This window comes from Botryllus schlosseri, chromosome 12, assembly GCF_051294905.1.
Source record: "Botryllus schlosseri isolate E-star chromosome 12, Bs_hap1, whole genome shotgun sequence".
NCBI lineage: Eukaryota > Metazoa > Chordata > Ascidiacea > Stolidobranchia > Styelidae > Botryllus > Botryllus schlosseri.
Genome location: NC_137247.1, coordinates 13,708,600 through 13,736,574, shown reverse-complemented (window position 1 = coordinate 13,736,574; position 27,975 = coordinate 13,708,600). Strand labels below are relative to the sequence as shown.

Sequence of the window (27,975 nt, the reverse complement as noted above, 5' to 3'; positions counted from 1 at the left end):
AAGGGGAATATTAAATAAGCCTAACACTTACCGCGTCGAGACTAAAATTAAATCGTATCGTGTGGGACACAGGCTACCATGGATGTGATGCGAGATTTAGCGATCTCGCCACAGTTGGAGTCTCTGCTCAGGAAAGTCAAAGGTAAGTCATTACGAGACTGTCAGATCAATCGATGGACCTATATTCTATTCGTCATGCATTGCTTTATTATAGCAAGGGATGCCAAGGCCCACCTTTTTAGCCAAAGGGCTGCATTCGGTTTACGAAATAATGCGACGGCCACTACTAAAAAAGGTTATGACTTACGGTCCGCTTTAGTAGATGCCAAAAAAGCAGCTAACGAGCAAAAATAGTCATCAGAATACCTGACAAGTTCAGAATAAATCACACGGGTGATTAGCTGGAAAATAATTAAATTCGAAAATTACCGCGCGGGCAATGGGTTCGCCACCCTGCTTTATAGGCCGTGTATAATGCGATGACTAGTGCCAGACTAACACAGTGTAGTCTATACCGAATGTTTGGGATAACAGAATACTCGACGAATATACATATGACTATGGTTTCTTATTTGTTTATGTGCTATACAGATGTGAAACCAATTCACACACCGAGGCTGAACGTAGCTACTGAAAATTCCCGAGCGATTCCTCAGGACGAGGTTCCGGATCTACCAAACAACATCGACTCGTACCCTTTCTCTAAATACGTCCAAGAGCAATTTAATGTAAGTTGGCTACCGACTCGCACGATACTATGGGTACCATCTTCATACGTAACATTGTAGGACCAGAACCAATGGGGGCTTCTGTCGGGCGTACTGCCTCGCGCTCTCACGAAGACGGTGGCAAATCGAGATGAAAAGGCTGCAGTTGCTCTGAACAGAATGGTGAGTGAGAGAGAGAGAGAGAGAGTCTTTATTTTCATCGAACCAAAATACATAACAAACGGCAGTGATGGTGGTACAGAAAATATGCGTGCACAGTATTCGGTATTAGATAGGAATGATCGATAAGACCGTGAAGGTCATCTAGTCTGATCACACCAGCATTTCAAGAGAAAATACCCGGGGCAAATAATGCCAATAAATGTCATCTTTTAATTAGGGTTGCATTTAAAACAAAAATCAATTCAACACAGACATACTTAAAACAAGGCCCTTGTTTACAACATGATTTTTAAGACATGACACCACGAATATTCAGTTGTGACGTCATATATTGGATTGACATTGACAATACAGGGTAAATGTTAGGCTTGGTGTGAACTGTGAACATTTGAAAGGATCAGGTTCACGTGATCGCGAACCTCATGACGTCATGTCATATTGCTAATTCCAACCCTATATTTCAGTGAAGTGATAGCCTGTATTAATGCACACGATACCTAGCGACGACTCGGGCTACATAATGTTACAATGCTGAAGTACATATTGACGTTGAAAACGTCGCCAAATGTTTCAACTGGGGTAATCAAATGATATGGTATTGGTATTATGACTCAAGTCCAAGTCATTGTGTTGACTGCTCGGTTTTCAGGTAAAGGTTTGTTAAACCCAATTTTTATAACTCTGTTTGGTGATTTCGAATGGTTCGCATTTAAAATATACTAATTTTCCTCACTTTCAGCGGTTTCTGGTCGCACTTTCTAGTAGCAGTACCAATAGACTAACTATTCTTAGAAATTACAATGAAATTTCGGTCTTGGCCGTCTGAGTCTCGAGTCATGTGCAATGACTCGAGTCCATGTCGAGTCAATGCACAGATTGACTCGAGTCAAGTCATTTCCGTATTTTGAGAAAATGACTCGAGTCGAGTCCGGACTCGAGTCATTACAAACCCTGCTACTAAGGTTCGATTGTGAACGTGAACCTCAAAATTTCTGAGGTTCACACACAGGAGAACGGGAACCTCACGTTCACACCATCCCTAGTAAATATAGCTCCCTTGGCGAAATATCTACGAACTATAGCCGTTGAACCGACTATTTGGAGGGTTCCAACCATCCCATCCATCGTTATACGTTGGCTTTATCAGGTGGTAATCGTCCGTAGGCTCATACAACATGTTTTTTGGTAAGTATTTACGCAATTATGGCATAATTTTACAACTAAAAAAAAAACATTTAAAGGCTTTTGTTTGAAACACTGTTTTAAACAAAGTGTTTTAAAACACCGTTTGTTTTAAATGCAACTATACTTTTAGTAGATATGCTTACTGAGACATCTGTTTTCAGATACTAAGAATCCTGATGGACAAAAACCTCTCTGGAATTGAATACAAACTATTTTGTGATTTCTTGATTACAAGGGTGGGTACCTCATTAGCAATATATATTGTAGAACTATTGATTGTGTAACATACACACTGGTGGAATCGTAAGAGGTTATCAAAGCAGTCATCTTATTCTAGACCTAGATTTGCTTAAAAAACTTTGAAGTGTCAAATAGAAGTAGAAGTAACTACTTGAGGAAGTAGTGGAAGGCAAAATCTACTTGAAGTATTTCGACAAGTAAAAGTACTTTGTTACTGACCACCTCTGGCTAATGTTGGGATCAAGTAATTACCTTCGAGTCACGAGTCATGTCGAGTTATTGCACATATTGAGTCGAGTCAAGTTAAGTCACTCGTGTTTTGGAGGTGACTCGAGTCAAGTCAAGTAACGATTCAAGTCAAATTGAATTGTCGAAGTATGAGTGATGATGCAAAGTCATTTCATTTTGCTGACTGGGTGAAGGACAGATTGATTGGCCATTTATCTTGAATGAAAGATATAATATAAAGTTAAATATACATGCAAAAAGGTGTTGTATCTCTCACACACACGTAGAACTGCTGATAAAATACATATGAGTGACTGCAGAGCTATATGCTACAATCTGTTATTATCAACCAATATCGAGGATCGTACACGAACTAAGAAGCCTTGAGAAGCTGAACAAATTGAAGTGGTACAATACAATACAATACCCATCTACACATCGGTGGGAATGTAAGTGCATTCCCTATATTCTGTTCGATTTAAATCATACAAGAGGGTTGGTTGAGGTGAGCACTGCGCAATGTGAGCACTGATGAGCCATCTAAGAAACAAAGATACGTTGCTACTAGATTAATCTACTACTACAACAACAACGTAAGCCGTGAGCGTTTCGGTTGCGGTCAATTTATTTATGATTAAACAATGTAGGATCAGTGAAACTTACAATCAGTGAATGATTGGTTGCTCTCACAAGTGACAAAGGCGTCTCACGAAGAATCGGAACATACATAAGATAGGGTGATTTAATCGACACAGTTTACTTGATAGTTTGAAATTGACTCGTAAATGTTGGTTCGAGTGACGAGTCAATCCACATTTCTGAAGCGCTGAGTCAAGTCAAGTCATACGAAAAGTTGACTCGAGTCATTCAAACACTGCCTCTGGCAATCGTGAGCTCTTATTTTTCATGTTACGAAATTAAGCAAGTTGAATGAAATTTGATGCTGTACTACTATTTCCATGGTATGAAGTACATATCATTCATCGAAGTAATTACCGTTCACTGGACACATTGCTGCTAAGATTTTGCAAATACCACCACTAAAACATAGGCCTATCTACCGTATGTAGTCACATGAAGTCCCAAAATTATCTACCATATATTTCTCATATGGTTTTGGGAAGAATATTCACACTTGTAATGAAATATGTCATTAATAGTTTGGTCCTACAAGTTCATAATAATTCCTTTCACAATGTTATGTATTCTACTAAAAAATGTCATATGATATATCATCTTGGTCAGAAACTTACAATGGTTACGTATAAGCCTAACGGGACATGATACATTGCCTTACAGTTCTTACTTTGACTGCATCAGCTCAATACTTCATTGTAATAATAAGGACCTATTTTAAAGTTTTAATATAAAACAGGCAATGCAAATATTAGTCGGAAATGAAGCTGCTTTCTAAAATATGTCAATAGGCCTATATATATTTACTTTATAGGTGAGAATTTGATTTTGGAATACCTCCTTGAGGAAGTCAACTAACGTTTGGAATTCACACCGTGATTCTTGCCTACATACCAGCACAAAGATTCCAACTATTGTAGAGTTGTATTGTCATTTGCTTTGTAGATTCTTGTGAATTATCACATGAGAGATGAAGCACTATGCCAAATTGCTTCACTTACATGGAATAACTTTGACGAGGCGAAACGAAAGAAATTATGGGTTCTTCTATCCAACTGCTTGTCGTGCATCATTCCTTCCACGCAATTCTACAACTATTTGTTAAAGTAAGTCAAATTAGACCATAGATCTATTGCAAGATAAGAGAAGTACAAGATTACAATCTTTTTATGAATAATCATTAACGGCCATGAATTTTCCCTATGATCTTGTTTCATAATATTTCGCGAATCCTACATGGAGATAATGTTACATTTCTTGCCTTCTCTCATGTAGGTATGTATCTGACCATGGAACTGAGGGCTATGACAGTGTTCTACAACATAAAATGCTATGGATACCACGAAATCAGTCACCAGAGGAGGGAAGATTGTACCCTCCGTCGGTCTTGGAATGGCAAGCAAATAGCCTTCGCTCTCCTATATCTGTCAAGGTTCACTTGCCAAATGGTAAATCTTGGTATTTAAAAATTGAGCAGTTGATCAATCTGTCTACAATGGAATGACTATTAATTTTATATTTCTGAAATATCAACCATCTCGGAATATTATACTGTCTTATTTGATAAATTTCCAATGCTTGTCTATAAAAATATAACAGTAATAATACACAACCACCGAAGAAACAAATCGTTTCACAGTGATCGGGTATGCATGACATGTATGTACTACTTCACTCTAGGATAACAGTTATCTTGCCATACAATGAAAAAAAGTCACAAAGATAATGTGTTATAGAGAAAATGCAACTGCAGTTGAAATTTTTTATTTGAAACTAAGGTCAGTTTCTTATTCATACATTTCTTCTTTACATTCTCAGTGACAGGAGTGTTGGAATGTAGGAATGTTGCATATGCCCCGTATTTCTGAGCAATTTCAATGCATTGACACTGTTAACTTTTATTGACTGTCATTTCGCTCCATAGGAACTACTGCTTTTGTTGAAGTAAATTCATGGACAACAGCTGAGGATGCTGCTAATCGTGCTATTGAAAGCATGTGAGTATATACAACGTATTAATACCAGGTACCAAAGATTGTCATCTGTTTTTTTTTCTAATTGTAAAATAAATGTTTCACAATGTCCTATTTTCTACAGCTGTGTTGCATATACGGTTATACATGTAGGAGTTGACTAGTAGTTATCAGGAAAGAAACGTAATGAATATACCTTTGTTTAACGCAGCACTGGTGGAACAGCTCAGGGATGGAGCTTGCTGCTTGTTACTGAAGAAAAGGCCATCACAGAAATATCGGGGCACGACTATCTGTTTGATCTTTTTTCGAAAATGGAGCTGTTTCCTGAATTGGAGACACAGCCCGATAGCTTTATAACCTACGGAAACATTGTGGAAGGGTGTGTACTGTGTAGTGTACTTCTATGCGATGTGTACCAACAAATACTTTGTCTTATGATTAATGACAATGACGTGATGAGTTGTTTACCGATGACATATATACCCACCCTTACAAACTACGATTGAGTAAATAAGTCGGTAAGTTCGTTTTCGAGTCCGTCATGCATATCAGGAAAGGAGGACACTTTTTCAAATTTTTCAGACTTAGAATATTGGAATAAAATCCAGAAAAAGATGTCGAATTTACTACGACATTGTGGAAGGTCGTCACTTTCGTTCGAACCACGAATTTCCAATGTAGCGTCATTTATGCTCATTTCCACTCAAATCTATCCACTAACTTGGCTATAAAAGCTGTAAAGGAGAACAAATTGCCAAAAAGGAGGATATTTTCAAAAACTTGAAAAAGGACAAATCCTCCTTAAGGAGGAAGTATGGTAACCCTATGCATATCTAGTCATCTGAACTGAACGCATCATTCTGGTTTGGAACCCTGTAGTATAAAAGCGTTCACTACATGGTTGAATCATCATTTGTAGAAAGTCCAAATTCAACCCGGCAGAGTTTTTGGAATCAAACCGGGCAGCAACAAGCCAACAAAGGGAAGTACCTGGTGAGTATATAATATTCATTTATATGGGTAGTAGAAATGAAAACGACTGCATAATTTCAATAAGTTGATGTCCCGAATGATCCCAGACCAACTGCTGGAAACAATCAAGCTGCGATGAACTGTAAGTTACGGTATCTAATTATTTATGGAATTAGAGCTGCCGGTCTGTATTTAATTTCAATGAGAATGCTACTGTTGATTAATGCTACACTCATGTTCATCGTTCATTCATTTATGTATAATGTATATATTAGTTTATGATTCCCCTAAAATGCTTTCGCATGCTTACTGACTAGCATAATAATACCATTCATGTATATTACATGCCTGTATGACAGAGGCAGGCAACATATGGCCAGATCCAGCCCGCGACGGGATTTTGAGCGGCCCACAGACAGTTTTTACCCTGAAAGTGAAATTTTAATCTGAAAGTATTGACAAATTTTATGCGTCACAGAAGGAATCCACTTTGGCCAACCTGAGAACTACTTGTTCTGTTCGGGTCTAAAAATCTACATACACTTGTGACAAAATATTTTTGACCATGAACATTAACAAGACAAGGCTGCGTTACAATGTAACTGATGTTCACGTGCAGTCTTCACCAAGGGTTTCTTCATCCGACTTGCAGCCACAGTTCAAATAACTTGTTGACAATTTTGATCGACCACAGATGTCAGATTGACTCCAACAGATATTGAAGTACATTCTAAAGTTAAAAAATTGATTAAATATTACTTTTGCGCTTTATGCTTCAAACTTGAAGTTAATATTAAATATGATTTATTCCTTGTATAGAAGGGTTAAATTATCGAATATAAACATTTGATAGTTAAATACTAGATTAATGTATCAATTATGTAATCCAGGCCGTCAAGTACTTCATTTTCTCATATCAGGACCGCCGACTGGAAAAGTTGCTTGCCCCTGCTGTATGACATGTAGTCGGTAAATGATAGAATCATGACTTAGTGTAAATTTTACAGCAAACTTTTCTTTCGGACCACCAAACATACGTTTGTCCAGCAATCCCCAAGGACAGGTAAGCAATGATTATATGATATATCCTGATATTTGTCTCATCCATTTCATGTATTGCAGAGAGGAAGTGATCATCAAATTGACCCAGAAACAGGAGGTGTCGCAGGTCGAATCAAAGGGGGTGGTAAAATGATGGGCGGGATGGGAACGCCAATGCAATCTCAGATGATGATGCAGCAACCACAGATGATGCAAATGCAACAGCCGCAAATGATGCCCATGCAACAAGGTCATATCATACAACTATGTAACATAACTTTTAAATCAGTCACCTTTTTGTTCTTCAATTGCACATTGCCACTGCAAAGCGGCCATGTTGTGCATCCAACAAGTCACTGCTTAAAAGATTCGGTGTACTAAATATAAGAGATATGCGTAAACTGTAAATTGTCAATTTTATGTATCAGTTCCATTGCATTCACTGCCCAAAAATTTCAATGACTTCTTTACCTCGGAATCAAAAGCGCACAAGTACTACACTCGCGCATCCTCGTCGGCCAATTATCATATGGTTGACAGGAAGGATCATCGCTTTATCAAATATTAAGGACCTGATTTGCGGAACAGTATCTCGCCGGCTATCGACAGTCATCTACCATGTCCACATTCAAGTCGAAATACAAGCAATTTCTGCTGAATCAATACTAGTCAGCCCTAAAGTTTACCGGACCACCACTTGAAATATCGATCTCGCATTCCGCTACATGCCACCTCATTTTGTCGCTTGTCTTTTTGTGTTATCTTCTTTTACTTATATATTCTTTACTTCGCCTAGGCCCGGGTGGGTGTCTGATTTCAAAGACTAATCCAGGTTTTTTCGACACCTTTCTACCTTTTCATTTTAGGTGTCGCAGTCTTGTGATGGTTTGAATTGATGAAAATCCTTAATGAACTGAACTGAATGATCTGCCATTCCTAAAAGTCATCAATATAATCAAGGGCACACCGGTACAGTAAAAATGAAACAAAGCTGAAACTTTGTCATGTGATTGAATTTGTATCAAGGAAAGGCCACACAGGTTCCCTCTAATATCATTGTAAGGACATGCCATGTTGATTTTGAAGCTAATACGAAACACGTTGTGATCGGGGATGTCACCACACAGTTTTATTGCAGATGTTTTGGCCTTAGGAGCTGTAGTAGACCAATGCTATCAAATGCTAATTTGTGGGGACTTGTTAGGAATCTCATGCAATTTTTATGTAGTAATTGTTAGGCAGCTTTAGATCTTGAGACGCTAAATTGGTGCCCTAGTTCCTGACTATATGTTTCAAAAGGGAGAGTGGCAAAATTCAGATTGTTTTCATAAATATATGAGATAATTCTCGGTATATTCCCGGTATTTCTCTGTTGAAAGAAAACAATGAATACATCAATGGATTGCAATTGCAGTGACACCGACTAACACCACCATAAATCATATACTACATTGCATGCAGGCATGATGCAGCAGCCCATGATGCAACAGCCCTTGATGCAGCAACCCATGATGCAACAGCCCATGATACAGCAGCCCATGATGCAACAGCCCATGATGCAACAGCCTATGATGCAACAGCCAATGATGCAGCAGCCCATGATGCAACCTCAAATGGCGATGCAACCTCAAATGGCAATGCCTTACCAGCAAATGCCAATGACTATGCCAGGATCCATACAATCAATAGCTAACTCCATGGATAATCCTGACCAGCAATCAATCAAGCAACTCAAGAACTTGATAAAGAAGCTAGAGGTATTCCAAATCGTCTCTATTTCAAAAATAGTTTGCCGACTAATTTATTAATTTCCCTTTCCAAGCTTGTTAGATTTGTCAAGCTTTTCGAAGGTGACTCAAGTCTAGTCACTCAATTTTTAGAGGTGACTCGATTCAAGTCAGTAGTCAAGTCACAATTTAAGTTGAATCGAGTTTTCGAAGTATGAGGGTTGATTCAGAGTCATTACAATTTTTTAGCTATTTGAAACACAGATTGATTCGACATCAAATAACGAATATAAAGTTAAATACGCTATACATGCCAAAATGCGTTGTATCGCTCACGAACACATAGAACTGCTAATAAAATACTACAGCCTGTACGTACGTACGTATCAGACAAAATATAGGATTTGATGCAATGTAGTGAATACACCACACATCTACACATTGGTGAGATACAATTTAAGTCTGCTTCTGTGGACGAACAAATATAAATGCATAACTTAAATCCGTTAGATTTAAATCACAGAAAAAGGTTGGTAAAAGTGTGCACTAAGCACCTGAGCAGTCTGTAGAACAGAGATACATTGCTATAAGATTAATACTATACAACTAGTGCAACAATGGAAGCAGTAACCTATGATAATTTGGTGGGCGGTCAAGATATTTGCGATGTAAGATGCAACAATGTAGGATCAGTAAAACTTACAATCATTGAATGACTGGTTGCTCTCACAAAGTCACACCAGCGTATGGCAAACAATCTTAAAATAAAATACAGTGAATTTGTCGATACTGATTATTTGATGACTTGAAATTCACTCATGAATTCTACTCCGAGTCATGAGGCAATTCACATTTCTGAAATAACAACTCAAGTCATTTTTGCAACGTGACTCGAGTCAAGTCAAGTCGTATGAATAAGTTGACTCAAATTAAGTCATGACTCGAGTCATCCCTACACTGCGTTCCAGGGTAGACTATGGAAACATCACAAGATCTAGACCAGTGGTTCCCAAACCAGACAAATGTTACTATGATATTAAGCAAACTAATGAAACTATCATATCCTAATTGCCCATTTCATAATTTTTGCCCTGCTTGTCTGTCAATATCCCCAACTTTGGATACCACTGATCCAGTCTTAAAGGGGCACTGCACTCTAAAAATGATGTGGTCTTAAATTGAAGGGAAAAACGAAAGAAAAATTTTGGCTGCAGCCGTTTTTCTCAGAACGCCACCGTAATGGAGCTGTAACGTATTGAAATTTCCACAGTTTCATCGAACTTTATATAGTTGTCAGCCGATGTTATGAAGGAAAGAGAATACACTAGGCCCGATTTTGACATAAATCTCCTGACTGGACATCTTCTGTTAAACGCTGTATCTAATCCACCTTGGCGTGTAGGACATATTTCCTTCATAACATCGGCTGACAACTATATAAAGTTCGATCTCTGCGTGACTGCTGGAGCGTGATGCAACTGTGGAAATTTAAATACATTACAGCTCCATTACGGTGGCGTTCTGAAGAAAACGGCTGCGGCCAAAATTTTTCTTTCGTTTTTCCCTTCATTTTGAGCAGACAGAAAGTTCAAGCTATCTAAACTTATACTTGAAATCACCATAACACAGAAAACGATGGTTAATGTCACTGGGTGGAAAGTCATCAGAGCTATGTAAAACCGCGTAGAATATGTTGAATGCCTTCCGAAGTTCAAATATGATTTTCTTTTTTAAAGGAGAAGCAAGAAAAACCAAAACCAAATTGGCAGCAACAAAAGACCAGAAGCTATCGCGATGATGATGATGATGACTACTATCGCAGAAGGTCCCGCAAGAATGACAGGCAAAGGTAGTTTTCGGATAGATTGGCGTCTAATTTCATTGTTGTGAAATGGAAACTTCCTTGTCATAGGGATTACTCAAGTGATGAAGACCGACGGCCATCACGCAGATACAGAAACCGGTAAAGGCGTAACTTATCAGTGTTTACTTTTATGGTATACAAGATAAGGTTCTCATAACTTGATTTTTATTTATTTAACATATCGATTCCAATCACTATCTTTTCATTATATTGCAATCTTGTGGTGTATTGATTTGTTAAAAATATTAATGAAATGATGATGATGATATCATAATTATTACTTTATCGATCAAAAGCGGATTTTTTGCTTTCCAATCACTATGATGTACATATGTACTGGTACCTGATGTTATATTTGATACTTTATTGATCGAAATCGTATTTTTTGCTATGTACAGTTCGAGGCGTGACTCAAGTGAGGAAGACAGGATAAAATCAAGTCACACCAGATCCAGGTTAGATTGTTATGCGACAAATTAAAGCTATGTGCCTATAATAATCCACAACGCGATAATTTAGACGTGATTCTGGCAGCCATGATAAGAAAAAGTCAGAAGCACAAAAAGACAAGTAAGTGGGACTTTCATACCTTCCGAAATTTACCCAAGTTAACAGAAAGTAGAGAAAGCATGCATCTTAAAGTTGAGAATCAAGCATCTGATATTGCTCATGATCAGAAATTTTACCACAAATTCATCAATCTGTGACACTTTGAGATGCATTGTTGATTGCACCTGTTGGAATAATTTGATTTTGAATTTTATGAATGCAATAAAAAAGGTTGATATGAATTTAGCATTCATCATTGCCTGATGGTATAGTATCTAAAACCTGCGAAAAAACTTGTTGACTGTTGGCAATTGATCATTTCCAAATCGATCACCACATCATTAATCCACAGTGATAGTTATGTATGCAGTCAACATTCACGCATTGAAACCGTAAAGTTATATATGGATCCTTCTGTATAACCATGATGTTTAATGATTAACGTGCCTAAAAGAATTTAGAATATATATGGCAGGTGTGTGACGATAAACATTTTACGACAGACCATACTAACTGCTATGACAATCGCTCTGAGTAAACACATATCAAGAAATCGAAAATCTTCACCAAGCACATATATCTTTTTGCTTGGGAATGTCCAATCATTCATGTTTACTTGATTGCATCTTTGCCTGCGGTAAATTCAGCTGTTATGCAGAACTCTTATTGGTAGGGAAAGATTTTGCCACATTTTTCACAGTTTCCGGCGGCTTCCTAGCCACGAAGAATTTATGAAGTATGATGTTTCCAGCTTCTTGTAGGAATTTTATATTGCGACTTTTTGTAACTTTTTTCTATTTTTCATGCAAAATTTTACTGGAATGACTTAAAAAATACGATATACAACTATTTTAGTATGGTTTTAGGCAAGGGGAAGTTCAACTACCCCAGTCAAGCAAGACCATGCCTGAAATTTGAGGTAGTTTCCCATTTCATGGACGCCAAGGCGCAACCGCTGAAAATTACATTTTCTCAGGGTCCCCTATCTTTCAGGCGATTGATTTTGTTAAAGTTGCCAACACTGAGTTTTGTTGCAATGCCTTGGGTCAAGTTTTCGAACCTAGACGGTTTGCGGTGTGGTATTTACCATGTTTTTAGGGGAGGGGAGAGGTGGATTATCGCTATGCTGTTTAGCTTTTTGGAGAAAAATATTCGAGTATCTCATACCCTAGTAATTGAAAAAAATTATAAATGCAACTTTTCACAATAACTTTTGTTAAAATTATGTGCACCTTTCTCGCAATTTCAGTGCAACAAAAACTTGCCCCACTTATGAGATATGTTGATACAATGAAAAGCCATAACTAATGTAACTGCTGCAATCAATATCGTTCATCCATGCAATGTACTTTAATTGTTTGGATGGTCCTAATAATCATGATTTTCTTGATTCAAAATCATTTTAGAGCCGATGAAGTGAAAAAACCACAGGAGATGAGCCAGCATGAGTAAATATATTTCAAATTTACTTCTAAAACGTTGCATGTTAGATAGCCAGTTAATCATTCTGATTGAATTGGTATTTCATTTGATCAATGCGTTGGATTCATATCAGTGATTTGTAAATATGTGAGTAATAAATCAAACAGTTCTGTAACAGGGGTGAATATGCATTTAAGATATATTTCATAGTACCGTATATGTGCGATGATACCTAACACCCAAGTGCACGAGCTATTTACAAAATGGGATAAACAAATACCCTACCGGTATGCATTTTAACAGGAATAGAAAATCACCAATTCCGTCGAAGGAAAAAACGAAACCACGTGATGCCACCCCACCTCCAAAGATACCAATTAAGGAAGAGGACGAGGTGATTGTTACCCATGTACACTTCGATATTTTTGTATCCAATCCATAATTATTTCAGAGTGATGATTTGGTTGACCTCGGAAATGGGCAAGGAACAGTGCGGATGTCATTTAAAGAGAAAAGAAAGTTTTTCGAACAGCAAAACTTGATGAAAAATCAACCCCCACCTCGTAAAGCACGGCCTAAAACGATTGTTTTACCAAAAGCGGAGGAGGTATTACTACACTGCCTCTCACCTTTTTTTATTGTAAATTTTTTAAGGCAAATTGAGGAAGGCGTGAGTCATGACATGTTGAATACCAGCTTATTGCTTCATTGAAGAAACTTCTGTGATATAGCATAATAAGTTGATAAGTAATCATCTGACTAGTAATACATTAGACTTTAGACATTAGACCCAAATTTAAAAATAATCAGTTCTGTGGCAACTTACATGCAGCATACTACTTGGAAAGATCCTATAGTAAACATCACCACAACAATTATTTTTGTAGAGAACTGTTCCTACCCATCAAAAAGAGGAAGAAGAAGATTCAGAATCCAGCGAGGGCCCGAAAAAGTCTCTAACCAAGGTATTGCATTGATTTAATATACAGTATACAGTAGTCAAGGTACGAGTACTATAGAAATGTGCATTATACATTCGTATCACTTGACTTATGTAAATATGGGCATATATTGATAGCCGATACTTTCGTGAACGGCGCAGTCATGCATAAACTTTCCTGCTAGTTAGCTAAATATATTTAATTGCGAAATGTATGAGGGTGATGGCTTGTCCATTGACACACCACCAAACTTGAAGCTAAATTAGAAATTTGAACACTTTCTGACGTGATATCAATTTCATGGTCAACATTCGACTTGACCTACGTCACAATGCTGCAAGTGTTGTACCAAGCTGTTTAAAGGTAGCTTCAACTCGTTTTAAGACCAGCAATGAAAAAAAGCATAGAATACCTTCTAAACAAAATTTCACGAAATTCTACAGTACAATTTAGTGACATTTGACAGTGTAATATAATCTAGCGAACAGTAAAGTCGCATTCCTTTCAAAAGAAACCCAACAGTCAAAATCAAGTTGGTGGTTTTAACAGCACTTTGCCTTGCAGATAGAAACACACATAAATGATGTTAGACCAAAAGAATGCAGCAAATTTCAGATAAATTAAATATCTAATCCTATACACTATTGTCGTAAGTACATCCTGGGTTTATGTTGGTTTCTGAAAGTTCACCGTTATGCAAAATTTTTGCGGTCCTCGGCTGAAAAGGTTGAGAACCACTTCACATATTAAGTGAATCTAGTTAGACATAATTTCAAAGCCATAAATAATCATAATACCAGTTCTTGCTATAGGAAAAGTTCACCACATAACCCCTCCCCATAGCTATACCAAATCTAAAGTGATACTGTACCCAAATTCAACCATTCAAAACCTGTGACTGCAGTGCATCACTGCAATTGTTGAACTAGTAAATGTGAAAACTTCAAAGTTCATCTCACACCGTCGAAAACTGAATTTTTTCAATTAGGAACATGAGGAAGAAGAACCAGACACACATGCAGAAGCTTTGAAACTGGTTGAAGCAGCGAAACGGAGAAGCCAGGTAATATAACTGCCCATTAATCTTTGTGAACCAATCAACACGAAAATGTGACTCATCATAGCTTACTTCTAACTCTATTAAACTATTGAGGAACAGCTTGATCAGTGTCGAAGTTCTTGTAATATATTTGCATGTAGCGCAAGAAAGAGAATATTTTTCTCATTGAAGAATGAGATTTGTTGCCAACTGGTTGAATTTGTGCACATTGTTCAAACAGAAAGAATCGAAGGATAAGACACAAGAAGCTGTATTTCTAGCCAGGCAGCGAAGAGAAGCAGCTGCAAGGAAAACTGTAATATTGTAAAATGGACTCCGCCTTCCTTCCTCTCATCAACAATTACTGAATTTTCAGAGTATTGTGAGCTCCAAATCCAGCGGCGGGGATGACAGACCATACCAACCACGTTCGTCAACAAAAATCACACCCAAAAGAATGACCCCGGTGAAATCAGAACCTACAGCAGGAAAAGGAAAAGTTGTCCCAGCACCATATCCTTCGTCTTCCGATGTATGTATTACTGTATATCAGTGAAACTTGGCATCACACCTAAACCGGTCGCTGTTCATTGGACATGGCTGATCAGTAACTTTTTATCATGAACAACTTTCCAAAAATTGTTGTGTGTATGAAAAGACAGACAGTCTTTAGAAACAAAATTTAATGAAATACTCCCACCCTAAACTTCATAGAAAAATAAAGAATCAACTTATGTTTGCAATACTGGTAGCCTATGTAATGACAATGAAATATATGTATTGAAATAAATACTTGAAGAGCTCACTACAATTGAATAGTATATTCATATTGAAATGAAACCGAATATTTTCGGCTGACACTCGTCAGGGGTAATCATCAGCAACCATAAATACGTTAATTTAAGTTGATAAGTCACTCGTGCGACTCCTTTTCAGGAAAGTGAGGATACGTCTACTTTCGAAGACAGCAGGTCAGCCCTTGCCATGGCTCTGAATGCTAAGCGGATGCGTGATCAGCAGACAACAGAGGAAAACGCTTACATTTCACCTCCATCACCACCACCACCACCTCCAATGCACGAAGAACAACCACCGCCGTTGCCACCTCCAATGGAAAACTTTGAGACTCCATCTCATCAAGGTAATAGATCAATGACAATTTCCAAATAAAATTTTATATTGTCTAGTGCCGGGGTCATCAATATTGAAACCAAGAGCTACTTATTGGGTACTGATTAATGCGACGGACTGCCAGTTACGCCCACCGTTTATCCGTGTTCAGTAGGATTTTTTCACTTTGACAAGGGATGTTAAACAGATGACTTCAACCGGCCCGCGAAGCAATTCGGGGTAGATTGAAAAATGTGTGTATTTTATCCAGCACATTTCTCGAATTTGTAGAAAGAAATATGTCTATTAAATATTCCCTCAAGATAGCAAATCGTTAGAAGCAATTCGCTGATATTGACACTTAAATCCGAGAAGGCGAAAAAGTGCATATAATGAGTTAAGACCAAAAACGCCAATGCTAAACTCTTATATGCAGGTGAAATAGTATATATAATAGTTACACAGGATCACATTGCTGCATTAATATTGACTCAAAAGGTTGGGAGAAACCTGAATCACTATACGATAATAGTGAACCGAATTCCAAATTTTTTGTAATCCTGACAACGACTAAAACAAAAGGAGCATATATCGAAAATATTACAATTTAGATCATGGTTATACCCAATGTTATATCGGTTTTATAACTGAATTCACCCGCTCAATCATCGTTGCCAATTGCATTGTTTCCTAATGATGGTACTGCTGGAATAGAATCCTTATTATCCGTAATGTGATATAATATTGTGTATATAGGCTTGATAATAAAGTATTCAAATGAAAACAAGGGTATAGACGTTGAGTAAATATTTTAGAAACATTTGATTGGTGTGGCCGGCGAGTGATCCCAATATTTGAATCTGGCCTGTGAAGTCAGTTGAGTTTGACACCCCTGACTTAGACATTCAGAGCACTGGGCAGGCTTCCCACCCCTTACCAAGAGCAGAAAACTCTCACGCACCGGGACTGATACCAGTGTCTCCGTGTCGAGACTCGGGAATATTAACTGGATTCCTGAAGCCTCTGCGTGGGTGAAGACGAAAACGATCGAAAACTACTTTTGCATGTTTCTTAGGGTCGACTGACCCATGTTCAACTGCTGCTCATATGAAACCCTTCTCCGCTTTGACTTTCAAATATCTCATTTGAATATCTGCTACTGCGACCACGGGCGATTCATTTGGTTCTCATCGGTGACCGGTAGCCTGCGGACACCGCGTTGGTGACCTCTGGTCTAGCGCAAAAATTTTACCATAATACGTCAAATAACTTAGTTTGTGAATATGTATCCACATAAAAAATTCCAACACCGTTCAACACAAAGGCTATGATCATTTTTACTATTCGACAATCAAACACTGAAGAGAGTTGACTGTATTCATGCACTAATGTCGCAAAGCCAATGAGCCTCTAGAACAGCGGTTCTCAAACTGAGGGGAGGCGCGAATCCACCTGAGAGAAATGTTGGTTCTTGAACCCTGATTGAGTTTAATTTGTGCTGAAACTTCCAGATTTCCAGGCGCGGAATTTGTCACTATCATCCAGGGGGTGTGCTGAAAAATGTTTTGAGAACTGCTGCTCTAAAATAGTTAAATAAAAATGTGAAACAACTATCCAGCAATAGGGTGGAGTGAAAAATGGAAAATTTTGAATTTCAAAACGGACACTTGATATGTGGTGCCAAATTGAAAAAAAATAATTTCTATAATAATTTTGGGCTCGTGCACCCTCTAGTGGTCGTGCAATTGCACCGAACGAGCCAAAAATAGCTAATTTTGCTATATATTGAATACCGCTTATGCCAGAAAGCTGGATTTGGGCTTAAAAGATGCGGAAGCAACAAGTTTCTATCTCACTTCCACAGGACTTTGTCTTAAAAATGAACAGAAAAAAAGTTACAAGCAAGTTATTGATTTTTAGGCTGTTTTTAGGTAAAATTAGGCACTGAAACAGGCGCTATTATGCCACAAGCTTGTAGTGATTGATCTTATGACTGACAACTCTATATTAAAAGCACATAAATTGCAAATCCATATTGAAAACACAAAAACATCAATTCTATATTGAAAAAAGATATGTTTCGAATATGATTTCACTACCAGAGTATTAGTATGCACAAACGTTAAAATCTTGTTTCGTAATAAAGGATTTCATCTGCTTTCGAGATTTCAGTTTTTTGTGTGATGAGGCCATCTCTACGTTCAAATCCCGACACATGGGCAATCGGCATATGCTTCGGTCACTACTTTAACGTCTCTTTCCACTGCCTGGTTGTGCCAAGGATGATTGATCCTTAATGGTGATGACCTGAGATTTTCCAGCTCGAGATATGAAAAGTTTTTGATTACTGGTGGCTGTTCCGCATCTTTTAGATGCAAGTTAACAATTTGGTGGTATGATTTGGCCTTGATGTATATAATTGGGATTTTATACAATCTGATTCTAGTGTCAACGTTGTTTTTAGGTTTCGGTTCATTAACATATTCTCCTTCTAAGTCGTCAATTGGAATCTGATATTCTATTTGGTCTGCTCATAGTTGTAGTCTTGCAAGTGTTCTGAGGCCTTCATCATCATCACCGAGCATTCCCAGATGGGCAAAACATGCATTTTGTTGTAGCAAAGATAGTGCAAGGTTACGAATGGTGTATTAGAAAGCTTTTGTAACATGGGAAACTATGTTGCAGAAGTTTTTAGCACCATCAACAATGGAATTGTACCTTTTTATTTCAAACCATGACGGAAAATGAACCTCAATGCAGAATTTAGCAAGATAGTTAAGATTGCTTGATGGATGACTCTGTCGCACATAGCAACTCAATATTCGGCATGTTCTATGTGGGACTGAATCACCCATAATTGTGCCTTTTTATTTCAAACCATGACAGAAAATAAACCTCCATGCAAAATTGAGTAAGATAGTTCAGATTACCTGATGAATGACTTTGTCCCTCATAGAACATGCCAAATTTTGACGTTCTATACATAGCATACATGTGCGACAGAGTCATCCATCAAGCAATCTGAACTATCTTGCTTAATTCTGCATGGAGTTTTATTTTCCGTCATGGTTTGAAATAAAAAGTCACAATTGTTGATGGTGCTAAAACTTGTGCAACATAGTTTCCCCATATTACAAAGGTTTCTGATACACGAATTCGCAACCTTGCACTACCTTTGCTACAACGAAAAGCATATTTTGCACATCCGGATAATGTTTTTTGAGAATGCTCGGTGATGATGATAAAGGCTTCGGAAGACTTGCAAGATTACAACTATGAGCAGATCAAACAGAATACCAGATTCCAATTAGCGACATTGAAGGAGGATATGTTAATGAAACCAAACCTAAAAACAACGTTGACACTAGAATCAGATTGTTTAAAATCCCAATTATATACATCAAGGCCAAATCATACCACTAAATTGTCAACTTCAATCTAAAAGATATGGAACAGCCACCGGCAATCAAAAACTCGCCATATCTCGAGATGGAGAATCTAAGGTCATCTCCTCAAACATCCCTGGCACAACCAGGCAGCGGAAAGAGACGTTAAAGTGGTGACCTAATCATCTGTCCATGTGTCGGGATTTAACCGTAGAGATGGCTTAATCAGCGAAAAACTGAAGTCTCAAAAACAGATGAAATCCTTTATTACGAAACAAGATTTTAACGTTTGTGCATACTAATACTCTTGTATAAAACCAAATTCGAAATCTATCTTTTTTCAATATAGAATTGATGTGTTTGTGTTTTCAATATGGATTTGCAATTTATGTGCTTTTAATATAGAGTTGTCAGTCATAAGATCAATCACTGCACGCTTTTGGCCTCGTACCTTGCTTCAGTGCGTAATTTTACCGAAAAATGGTCTAAAGATCAAAAATTTGCTCGTAACTTTTTTTCTGTTCATTTTTAAGACGAAGTTCTGTGGAAGTGAGATAGAAACTTGCTGCTTCCGCATCTTTTGAGCCCAAAATCAGCTTTCTAGCGGAAGCGGTCATCAATATATAGCAAAATTAGCTATTTTTGGCTCGTTCGGTGCAATTGCACGACCACATATCAAGTGTCCGTTTTGAAATTCAAAATTTTTCATTTTTCACTCCACCCTAATCCAGCAACATAAAGAATGTACCTCTAGTACAGCTTTAAGAAGTCACAACTTCAAAAAAGCCAATTTGATGCTGATCATTTTCTTTGTTTCTCCCAAATTTGAATAACCATATAAATGAAGACTCAAATTTTTGTGTCTTGAGCACAGGGCAACATTTGCTGTGCGAATGTGATACAAATCTCGAACCCGTGGTTGGTAATGTGGTATGACATCAAACATTGCAAATAGAAATAGAATAATGTGATCAATATCTCATCCAGCCTATCCAAGATAGGCGACCATCTACTGCTAAATTATAGTATTACTTATCTATTCGGCAGCTTTGGCTACTGATGCTGATACTCGAACCGTTCTCCACCGGATGCCACAAACGGCCCCATTGACTTATACCGGGGTGACATGGAGATTATTCGCGAGAAAAGAGCTATTTTTTGCTGGAGATTATATCAAGAATGAGGAGATGACGAAATTTGTCTTCAAGCAGGTTGGTAGCATATCCTCCATGATAACTCATTCATATAGTTCATGCGATCGGTGTTACGAAAGCACACACGCTCGCAGAGAGAAACACGTATTATAGTTTTTGTCAACGACTGATGACACTGGCAAGTTATTTCGTCTGAGTGGAATCAAAGTAGCTTATGGCTTATACCCATTTCACAGATTTGAAAAAATTAATTTCATGTCAAGTTTTCATTTTCTTACCGCCATGTATCGGCTGTGCTAAACTTTGAAACAATGTGAGAAATATAAACGTGATTAAGATATGGCCAAAAAATATAAAAATTTAGCAAAATCTTGATTTTAAATCTATTTGAAAAATGGAATACCCACAAAGATTTACAGTTGTAATAACAACTTCTTAAATCAAGTATCTAAATTCAAAACCTACCGATGCAAAGTCAGAGATCAATCAATTAACTTCAATTGATTGGCAGCTGCTATATCTATTTCTCAGATACACACAGGTCCAATATTTGATTTAATATTACAGAGAAAACTGTAGATTTCCATTAAAACACAATTCACTATTCAGATTGTTCGAGAATCGCGAGGTGGCAGTCCTCGTGTACTACCAACAGAACGAGAGCTCGTCAGCAAGACAATGTCACCCACTCCAAATAAGGAACCTTCTATTTCGGAAATGAACGTCATTACGAAAAAGGCTATGGAGAAGTGGCCTATTTACTTCACACGCATTTTCGAAATCAAGGTTAGACATTCATCAATGCTCATTTTACCTGCAACATTTTCCATGTTATCGCGCCGAATTACAGGAAAACGTAAGACAATGCGTCGGTCATTTTAATAGCTTCTGGAGTATTCCAAGTGAATGTACCAACAGAGCATGTAATTAAATTATACCGATTGCTGTTATGGTGTTGATATCGGTAGTAGCAATCGATACTTAATAAATGTACTGAGGTATGAATGAAATTTGGAATATTTTCTTTCTATATCATATCCGCTTTAAATACATAGCACGGTATTCCATATTTCCAGCAATTATATAAGTTGGTCTGCATTTTCGGAGTACGCATATAGGTATTGCCTACTTTCGTTACTTATTCAAGGTTTTAACTGCCACTTCTACTTCAGTTTTCTGTATTTTAGGCAAACGAAGACCTAGAATTTTTTTCTTGCTTGGAAATCGCTACTCATACTTGAGTAAACCTTTAAGATGTTACTTCTACTGCTACTTGAGTAGCAACGGTGACTACATTGACCACCTCTGTTCAAATTCTGCTGCATCCTCTCTCTTTATTCGCTTTATTGATATACTTATTCCTATATACAGGTCACAGATACCGACATGGGATTGCCCAACACTTTGTACCAAGCGAATTCAGTTGGTGTTGGGTTAACAGGAGTTCACTTCATCATCAGGAGCAGTAAGTAGCAGTTCAATGCATTTAAATCTCGAGAAACAAAACCCATGTTTTTCACAGCACCATCCCCATGGACGATACAGTCGTATCATTTCAGCGCTATCTCTCAAGTTAAAGATCTTGGTACAGAAATTCGCTTTCAAATTGAAGGGAAACGGGTGGAAATTTCGTGCAGGTTTGTGGGAGGAACCTACTGCAGATGCATTTTCGCTGTGACTTATACCTATATACATGATTGATATTAGAAAAGCGATTGAACTGGGAAGAACTCTGCGGCCGTACATGATACGCGCACCTCCCCGACCATCTGGATCGTCGAAGATTTATGAACAGGCTCAAGAGGCAAGTAATGTAATCAACAGTTGAATTGTGCCCATGCAAGATGGCAACATGAACAAGAAATCTATTTACTGTAAACTACACAATCAACTTTTTACATCAGTGATGACCAAATGGAATATCACCATGACCTAATTACCTCCATCGGTGTTCCAATGTTTATAATTCAAATCGGTACTTATTTCAGTTATATCTATAGCTTACCACAAATTTATTTTGCACGGATATCACAATATTGGCAAAATGCCTAGAAGTACCTGTGGGTAAAGACATTTTATCACAAGCTACCTTTTACATGATACACATTAAGTATACACATACCAAATGATTATGATTGTTGTGATGCTGCTTTTTTATCTGTTTGGAAGCAATATATTATATGCGATAATTTCTACCTATTCTACCGAACAAGTTTGTTTTGAAATGTAATTATTTGATTGTGTGATGTAATGATATTAATTCCAAGAGCACTTCATGGTTTTTCATCATTTTGTTTCATAACAGTTATAGTTTGCTGTATGGTACTAGTTTGACTCCTCTTGATGGAGGTTGCTATACTCTGAGTGTAATAATTGTGTGTGCATGGATTTGAGTGCAACAAAATAATTTCTGAAACAACGCCTGTCTTGTTATTGATAGGAGTCTGAGGAGATGACTAGTTACCAGGACAGGAGACAGGAAAAACAAGAAAATATCTATGATGTGGTAACTCCTCCGAAAGGCATGAATCTTTCACTAGTGGAATATGGTCAGCAACATTTTGTCAAGAAAAAAGATGTAGAGAAAGCGCTAATGTACTCAAAGGTTTGGAAATGAAATACTCTCTTAAATGACTTTTGTCAGACCCCACAAATTTATAGTCGTTACCATGTTTTGCACATTAGAAGCTTAGAGTCATTATCTAATCTCACCTATACACCGGCAAAAATCATTACATTCGGTTTGCATTATTGCCAACCCAGACAATCAGTTGATTATGATTAGGAATAGGAATATGAAAGCTCTTGAAATTATTTCTCAACTCTCATTCTTCAAATATGCTTCACACCAGCAATGAATAAACATACGAGAATGATAACGCAACCGAAAATGGAGCTTATGAATACAATAATTATATTTTAGATATTGTGCACCAGTCAATCAGTGAGAATTAGGAGTGATTAATGAAGCAATGAAAGTAACTTACAGAGATCTTTACAAGTTTTATAAGTACTTCTGAAATATGGAATGCCGAAAGAAGGCACATTTCGCTGATAAGAGATTGTGTATACCAGTGGTTCTCAACCGCTGGTCTGCGGACCGGTGCGGCTCAAGTTTTCTGCCGAGCCGCCAGATCCATTCGATTTTTATATCTCATTTCCAAAATGCAGGAAGTTGGGCGCTTTTCATAATTAGAGAAATGAAACATCAAATTTTAAATTGATATAGAAGTGTGAGACGTATTTGGTATGGTGACGAAACAGAGAGTTTATGGTCTACTTTGGGCGTGCCTTCCAATGGTTCACGTGTTATAAGAAAATGTTTAAAAGTAGCCTACGACTCGTTTCGGACAAGGTATATGTGAATAGTGAAAGCTACTGAGACTTCTAAAGAGATTTTGACATTTGACAGTATATTAGAGGCTACATCATTTATCCAAGTCGCATTTCTTTGAAAATATACCACAATTAGTACTTTGTGATCTTCGGCTTGCAGAAACTTCAAAAGAACCACGTCTATATGTTTAACATGAAAAGCCATCAACTAAGTTGCATGCATTTGTCGTAGTTAAATTTAACATTTGTCTTGGAGTTTTACCGGTCTACCGGTCTGCGAGGTCAAAAAGCTTGAGAATCACTAGTGTATACCACAGAATATGTTGTTGTATATGAATGGCAGGTGGTTTAGTAAACAGCTTTCTTTGTCAAATAATTGAAGATGCACATTGCATACGCTACATTATATTGCAGAGCTCGATGCCAAAACCCTTCCATGAGATCTCAGATCCCCAAGCTACTCAAGACACTCTCAAATGTTTCAAAGGTGCAGTGAAGATGAAGTAGGAAAAAAACGTCTTGATAACTTTCCTTGAATGACAGATATTCAGCAATTCATGGGCGACGCATCAGCTAAAACCTCACAGGATCAGCAGCTGAAGGAAATTTTGGGCCTCTGCAACAAGCACAGGGGCATTGTGGTTGATGAAGTCAGCATATACTTGTCAAAACAAACAAAAAATAATGGAAATAAGTAATATGATTCTGGTTTAAAATGAGTTTTCTGTGTTTACTGACACACCGTTCATTTACAGTGACAGTCTCGTGAAAGGATGGAGACTTTTTGCTCTTTTCCTCGCCTTTTACAAATGCTCAGACCTTCTGCTCCGATACCTCCTCGCGCACTTGCATAGCATCAAAGATCATGGGGATGAGATATCAAAGAGTACGTCTTTACTCACAATGTAATTTATTACTCATTAATTCGTTCTGATCCATAACAGATGGAGCAACTGTTTGTCTCGTTAATCTGCAACACACCATGGATTATGGCGGAAGACGGCATATGCCAAGCGACATCGAAATCAGAAATATACTGGTACATACATGCTTAACGTACCTAAATTTGATAACTCATCCAATCCTGGAAATGTTTTATAGAAAGGGCGCGCTACGTTGGATCAGTCGTTTTACATACCCGGGATAATGGACGTTAAATTTGAAATAAATACCTCATCTGTATGATTTTGCTCAGCTCCTAAATTATTCCATTACAATAATCCTTGATTTGTATACACAGGTGATTGCTGATGCTGTCAAATACTTTTGTGGGGTGTTGGGCATCAGATCGGAGGAAGCAATGAAGGAGTATGGCGTGTTCAGAATCTTATTGGATAAAGATGAGAAGGGTGAGATTTCTCACAATACAAAGATCCCGGCTTCTTTCAAGGCTCTGATATGTTTTTCAGTGCTTGATATCATTCCCGAAAGAAGAAATGTTTACCTCCTTGACATAATCAGCAATACAGTGAAGAAAAACCTCAAGTTTCTGCTTTCCTTTCAAAGAGTTGTTTGGAAGCAACCAATCAATTATGACAATGAGAATATGGTTATCTCGCTGTTTCATCAGGTATTTTATGGATTTTGATAATGTGGTGTTGAGCAAAAGCACAATTATATCCAACCTTAAGGAACAAAGGCATAAGTCATTCTTGATACAATAATTGTTTTGCAGGTTGTGTCCGAATACGCAGATGGCAAGTACTTGACATTCGGTGAATTGACTGAAACTCCAACAGCCTCTGAAATAGCGGAATATTCAAAAATGGCGGCCCTCATACACAGAGGATTCAAACAATCCGGACTTCCTGTCATGTAAGTTCTTATCAACTTTGCATCGTGATTAATGTGCAAGTATGACAGTTTTGCACTCACAAGGAAAAGATATGCATTATGTTATTTACAATAAATCTGGCTCATCAGCATTCTGGGTGTATGAGGAGATGTTTCTGTATGCATGTATGTAACACAGTAAAAACAATCTGCCTTTTAGGCCCTGGACTGGTTGGCCACCATGGGTATAGAAAGAAGAAATGTACAGTAGGCCTAGCAGACATTTTTGACTCAAAATTGATAGTTTCCTGAACAATCTCAAGACGCAGTTTCACAACTGCTAACGCAGAGCTTTCTGCAGCTAATCCAATTCCCATATTGGCCATTTTCATTCGACGGTTACCATATAAAATTAGAGCACCATATCAACTTATTGTTATCATTCCAGTGAACAGGTGAAGTATTACATCCCGGATAAGGTTTCTGGAATTCAGTCTGACTTTGTATGGAAAGAAAGCGTTCACAATGACTTCATGGCTCTGCAACAAATGACTCCCGCTGCAGCAAGAAGCGAAGTGCTTGCTCTGCTGAGCAACAAGCAAATGTTTGGATCGAGCATATTCAATGTCGAGGTGAGCATTACTGTTTCTAAAACTCATTTCACCCAAATGCTATTTGACATATTTTACAATTATATCATACATACATGTACACGAAGAAGTAGGTAATATGTGAAAGTGGTCGCCCCCAGATCAGTACAACATATGTGATTCTATACTTTCATATTCTAAGCAACTAATAGAGGAGAATTTACTTCAAGAACATGAACAATTGGACATACTTTTCCAGATTGGAAGCAGTAATCAGATGACAAAGACGAAAATATTTGCAGTCAACTCATCAAAGATTTTCATTATGGAAACAGACAATCATGTAAGAAAACTCACTTACACAAGCTTACTGCTACTTTTTCAATATAGGGCATTTTTGTGATAAAGGCAGGTACAAGTCATAAATATGGTGGTTTCCCGCATCAAGTACTTGAGCCAAGCATTTCCCTGTATACCTGGTAATGCCAGCAACTGTTGACATAGTCTGATTGGTCCTTCGCAAGCTGTGTCAAATGCTAGATCTTGTGGGACATAAGGCTACTTGGAATATACAGTACAATATAGAGTCCTGTATATTGAAAAGGCCGAAGTTTGTTGTTTTACAATGGGTACATTCATTCTAAAAATACTTTGACAAAAGTCAATTCTTTTATAGTCAGATTGTGTTTCGGCGGTGACCTAGAAATGATTCTTTTGAATATGATACTGTCTACTAGGATAATTGATAAGTATTTGACTTACGATCTTAAATATATATTGCCTTGCAGCACATCGAACATGAGTTTATGCTATCAGATGTTCAAGATGTATCGATGCAGCAGTCCGAGTTAGGAAGTGTTGGTGTGGTGGATATCAACATTAGAGGTCATTCTCAACCACTGAGACTGAAATCTAAAAAGGTATGTGCGCTTCGTACTAAACATTTTCGAGGTAGACTAGATAAGTCAACATGGGTGAATACGACGGTTGCACTTGCTAATTGTGCCGTCATGACGGTAACATATGACTTAACTGTGGAGATAAGCTCTCGAAAGGAAAGTGGCAAAGAATGCAATACTGATACCAACATTTCACTGACTTGGAAAGTGATATAACACCAGATATTATTTGTGTATCATAATAATGCGTCCTTCAAGCATCTATATGCATATTGCTACAAATCTCAACACTTTTTTGCTTGTGCTACTTGCCAAATAAGTTATGGTCTCAGTTTTACATTTATAGATAAAAAGAAAAATACTTCAATGTACCAGTCCAGAACAATAAGTCATTAATTAAAATGGGCATGTATTATTCACTAACACACAACTCTTTTTACAGGCTGCTGTTGTGTGTGGAGTGCTAAATCATCACATACACATCTGAATCTTGGATGGAATCGTAATTGAAGCCATTTTGTTTCCTATTCAAATTCTCGCAAGAAGGTATCAATGATCCGCGATCATATCCTGGTTTTGGATAAGATTCTAATTTTGCTACTAAAATTTTGCTGCAACCTGATTTGATGATGCATAACAACATAATTTTTTGTGCAATAAGTGCTTGTATACAATATAGATATGCCTGTACATGTACAATTCATGTAATGCCTCTGTATATTATCAGTAAAGTCTCTCAAATAAATAACATTTGTACCTCATCATGGTCAACTAAAACCATGACATGTGTTCATGCATCGCACAATACTATTCTACCTACCCTACAGGCATTACAATGCCAGATGTTTTCTGCAGTACAAAAAGGTCTTCTTTAGGATTAGAGTATCCAAGCAATTTGGATGTTCATATTTTCAGAATTACCAATTGTGACACTTCAAAATTACTAACAACATCATCATAAAAAAATGCAGCCAAATTAGTGATAGCAAAGAATACAGATTCATATTCCAGGTTGTT

General features: G+C 37.5%; 1 protein-coding gene and 1 long non-coding RNA gene across 3 annotated transcripts; one reads left to right on the top strand and one right to left on the bottom strand.

The window, feature by feature from the left end:
• The first annotated feature begins 1 nt into the window (after position 1).
• Positions 2 to 27,738, top strand: LOC145451839 (unconventional myosin-XV-like). Of its 2 annotated transcripts, XM_080330066.1 has the most exons (43): positions 2 to 142; positions 592 to 728; positions 789 to 890; positions 2,237 to 2,311; positions 4,125 to 4,285; positions 4,455 to 4,627; positions 5,104 to 5,176; positions 5,364 to 5,534; positions 6,075 to 6,148; positions 6,213 to 6,269; positions 7,135 to 7,190; positions 7,250 to 7,418; positions 8,630 to 8,925; positions 10,632 to 10,744; positions 10,808 to 10,858; positions 11,158 to 11,214; positions 11,279 to 11,329; positions 12,715 to 12,756; positions 13,034 to 13,124; positions 13,182 to 13,337; positions 13,618 to 13,695; positions 14,660 to 14,734; positions 14,952 to 15,026; positions 15,087 to 15,242; positions 15,647 to 15,851; positions 20,254 to 20,417; positions 20,970 to 21,146; positions 21,732 to 21,825; positions 21,883 to 21,997; positions 22,068 to 22,164; positions 22,801 to 22,965; positions 24,111 to 24,183; positions 24,240 to 24,390; positions 24,452 to 24,582; positions 24,641 to 24,735; positions 24,798 to 24,875; positions 24,937 to 25,045; positions 25,106 to 25,266; positions 25,372 to 25,511; positions 25,918 to 26,101; positions 26,319 to 26,402; positions 26,848 to 26,979; positions 27,401 to 27,738. In XM_080330066.1, exons 1-43 carry the CDS (start codon positions 79 to 81, stop codon positions 27,443 to 27,445), a joined length of 4,953 nt encoding a protein of 1,650 aa, XP_080186192.1. In that variant the 5' UTR covers positions 2 to 78; the 3' UTR covers positions 27,446 to 27,738. The 2 variants fall into 2 exon arrangements, with proteins under 2 accessions (XP_080186192.1, XP_080186193.1); XM_080330067.1 differs by lacking the exon at positions 12,715 to 12,756.
• Positions 708 to 4,310, bottom strand: LOC145451847 (uncharacterized). The gene is made up of 2 exons (XR_013919079.1): positions 4,181 to 4,310; positions 708 to 878 (listed from the first exon to the last, which is right to left on the bottom strand). It is a non-coding gene; the product is annotated as an uncharacterized LOC145451847 (long non-coding RNA).
• Positions 27,739 to 27,975: the final 237 nt, after the last annotated feature.

Bases quoted from the DNA above. Each gene is read 5' to 3' on its own strand.
- LOC145451839 (XM_080330066.1), top strand. From the start codon at position 79: ATGGATGTGATGCGAGATTTAGCGATCTCGCCACAGTTGGAGTCTCTG. The intron at 143-591 runs GTAAGTCATTAC...TGTGCTATACAG, and splicing joins TCTGCTCAGGAAAGTCAAAG to ATGTGAAACCAATTCACACA. The intron at 7,191-7,249 runs GTAAGCAATGAT...CATGTATTGCAG, and splicing joins CCAGCAATCCCCAAGGACAG to AGAGGAAGTGATCATCAAAT.